The sequence below is a fragment of the Poromitra crassiceps genome (assembly GCF_964638095.1).
Source record: "Poromitra crassiceps genome assembly, chromosome: 26".
NCBI classification, from domain to species: domain Eukaryota; kingdom Metazoa; phylum Chordata; class Actinopteri; order Beryciformes; family Melamphaidae; genus Poromitra; species Poromitra crassiceps.
The window spans coordinates 11,314,786-11,317,539 of NC_139640.1; the positions used below are offsets into that span (position 1 = coordinate 11,314,786).

General features: G+C 48.1%; 1 protein-coding gene across 1 annotated transcript; it reads right to left on the reverse strand.

The window, feature by feature from the left end:
* Window positions 1-1,393: 1,393 nt before the first annotated feature.
* Window positions 1,394-2,506, reverse strand: LOC310798951 (free fatty acid receptor 2; the record flags this gene model as incomplete). Its single annotated transcript, XM_083661506.1, has 1 exon — window positions 1,394-2,506. One exon carries the CDS (start codon window positions 2,504-2,506, stop codon window positions 1,394-1,396), a length of 1,113 nt encoding a protein of 370 aa, XP_083517632.1.
* Window positions 2,507-2,754: the final 248 nt, after the last annotated feature.

Here is a 2,754-nt window from a genome sequence, read left to right on the forward strand (position 1 = left end):
TGGTGTACAAATATTTTCTATCTAACTACATATGAATGTAATTACTGTGTAATTACATTGGTATTACAAATAGTTTCTATCTAACTACATATGAATGTAATTACTGTGTAATTACATTGGTATTACAAATAGTTTCTATCTAACTACATATGAAACTACATATAAATGTGTAATTAGACATGAACACCAATCTAATTACATTACACAGTAATTACATTGGTGTTCATATGTAGTTCATATGTAGTTAGGGAGCTGTAAAATAAAGGGTTACCGATGTTACTCATCTAATTTGGCCGTCTTACTGCTACATTTCCAAGGCGCTGCTGCTCTGCTGTGGGAGTAGTGGTGGGGGGGGGGCTTTTGTAAAGAACAACAAAAACATTTCAATAACAAAAGCCCCACACTTGTACCACTGTGGCAGTACTACAGCAAAATGGCCAAACTAAAGGAGTAAGAACTGTAGCGCTGCAGCATTCCATGTCTTTGTGACATGAGGTGACATGAGGACAACGACCGTAATTTAATTCAATACTTGCTTTACTGCCATGTCAACAAGTTGATTGGAATTTGGTGCAGTGCAGCTCAAAATACAATACAGACCATGCATATCATTTCTTCCATACCAATAATAAAAGGTACACAAGTAAAAGGTAAACAAAGGAAAACCTTCTCAATCCCCGTCCTGACCTCAGTCATTGCATGCCAACCCAATCACAGACATTATGATTAAAAAGGACAGCTGTGTAATGCAAAAAAAAAAAAAAAAAAAAAATGCAAAACCACATGGCAGCCTACAGAATGCAGAAAAGTGCAAGTGCAAAATAAAGTGCACATTATAATGAAAGTTGCAGTGAAAAGTGCAAATATAAAGTGCACATTACACTTTAAATGGAGGATCCTGAATAGAGGGGGGCACAGGCTTGTTAAGAGTTCAGTATAGGAATTGCAACAGGGTTAGAGTACTGGTTTCAAATCTACTTGTGTTGGTATCAGGACCGCCATCTTCTCCCTGATGGGCGTAAGATAGAAAATAAAGATCTGGATGGAATCCAAATGGTGACAACACTTGAGAGGAATATTGTCTTTATGTTGGTTTATGCATTGTGCTATTATGTAGCTGTGCAACACCTGACTGGCAGCGGCACAGCAATGCATTGCAGAAAGCCCCGCCTCATTGCAGAAAGCCCGGCCTCGTGTGAGTTTTGTTTTCCCATCCGGTCTCTAATCCGAACAGGAAGTTCGGCAGTGGACGATCAAACACAGACACCGTACAGGAAATGACAAGCCATTTTCTCACGTGTAAAAACTCACGTGTAAAAAACATAAACATAGCTACAATTTCCTGCTTCCAACAATGAATAAACAACAAATTAGTGAAGTCAGCCGCTCATGCTCAGATAGCATTGATCTCCTCTTGTTTGTGCTCCTTATCTTTTGCAGTCTTGTTAATTCCTTCCCGAAAGAACCAGAGCGTGTGACAAGTCATGCACCTGTTCAGCCGACTCTTGACCCCCTCCATCACGCTGCCCACCGCTCCTCTCACCGCCGCCGAGGACAGGTAGAAAATACAGGGGTCCAGAGAGGCGTTGAAGGTGCTGCACAGCAGCGCCGTGTCTCTCCAGTCCGGACTCTTCCACGTAATAAAACCCACAATGTGCGAGAGGTTGTAGGGCCCGAAGCACAGCGTGAACACCAGCAGCGTTCCCAGAGCCATGCCGATGGCCCGCAGACGCCGGCGCCGGCCGATGTGCTGGAGCTTCAAGAGGATCCTGATGAAGTTGATGTAGCAGAAGCTGCAGATCAGGAAGGGGATGCAGAAGAGCACCACACAGAGCTCCAGACGCACGGGCAGGAGGACCTTCAACTGGGCCGCCGTGAAGTTCTCATAGCACACCTCACGACGCTCGTGCGCACCGAGGCTGAGATTGGAGCTCCTTGAAATGTTGCTGTAAGAAGCCAAGCTCGCCGAAACATTGTCGTCTTGGTCGTGGGTGACATTCGAAGAGTTTGCCACATCGTGGTCGTGGCTGACATTCGAAGAGTTTGCCGAGCCTCCGGTGCCGATGAAGGGCATGATGAAGACGATGCTGAGGTGGACGAAGGTGAAGATCCAGATGAAGATGCTGGCCGCCCAGGCGTACATGGGCCGGCGCTTCAGGGAGTGCTGGATGGGGAACGCGACGCCCAGGTAGCGCTCCACGCTGACGGCGGTGAGGAGCAAGGTGCTGTTGTAGATGGTCAGGTAGAAGATGAAGCCCGACAGCGGGCAGAGGAAGTAGGGCATGTCCCACAGCATGTCGTTCCTCACCTCCTGCATCTTGAAGGGCAGGAAGAGGAGGAAGAGGAGGTCGGAGATGGTCAGGTTGAGGAGCAGGATGTCGATGGGCGTGGCTTTCTGCCTCACCTTCTTGCTGAAGGTGTAGAAGGCGAGAACGTTGGACGGGAAGCCCAGCACAAAAGTGATGATGTAGACGGAGAGGCACAACCCAGTGTGGCACTCCTGCATGGTGGCCCCCTGGTGGAGGTCAGTCCCTCTGTGGTGGGTGGGGCGGTGGGGATGGGCGGTGGGGATGGGTCACATTATGTCCTGGACTCCAGGGGGATGAAAGCGCCCCAGCAAAGGGAGGTTTGATCCGTCAAGTGGTCGGGAACATCGGGATTCAGAGGATTCTTGTTGGGTCAGCGGCCTGGAACGAACCCGACTAGACACCGTGGTTCTCCTGTCCCCACTGATAAACCATTGCTCATGGTTTC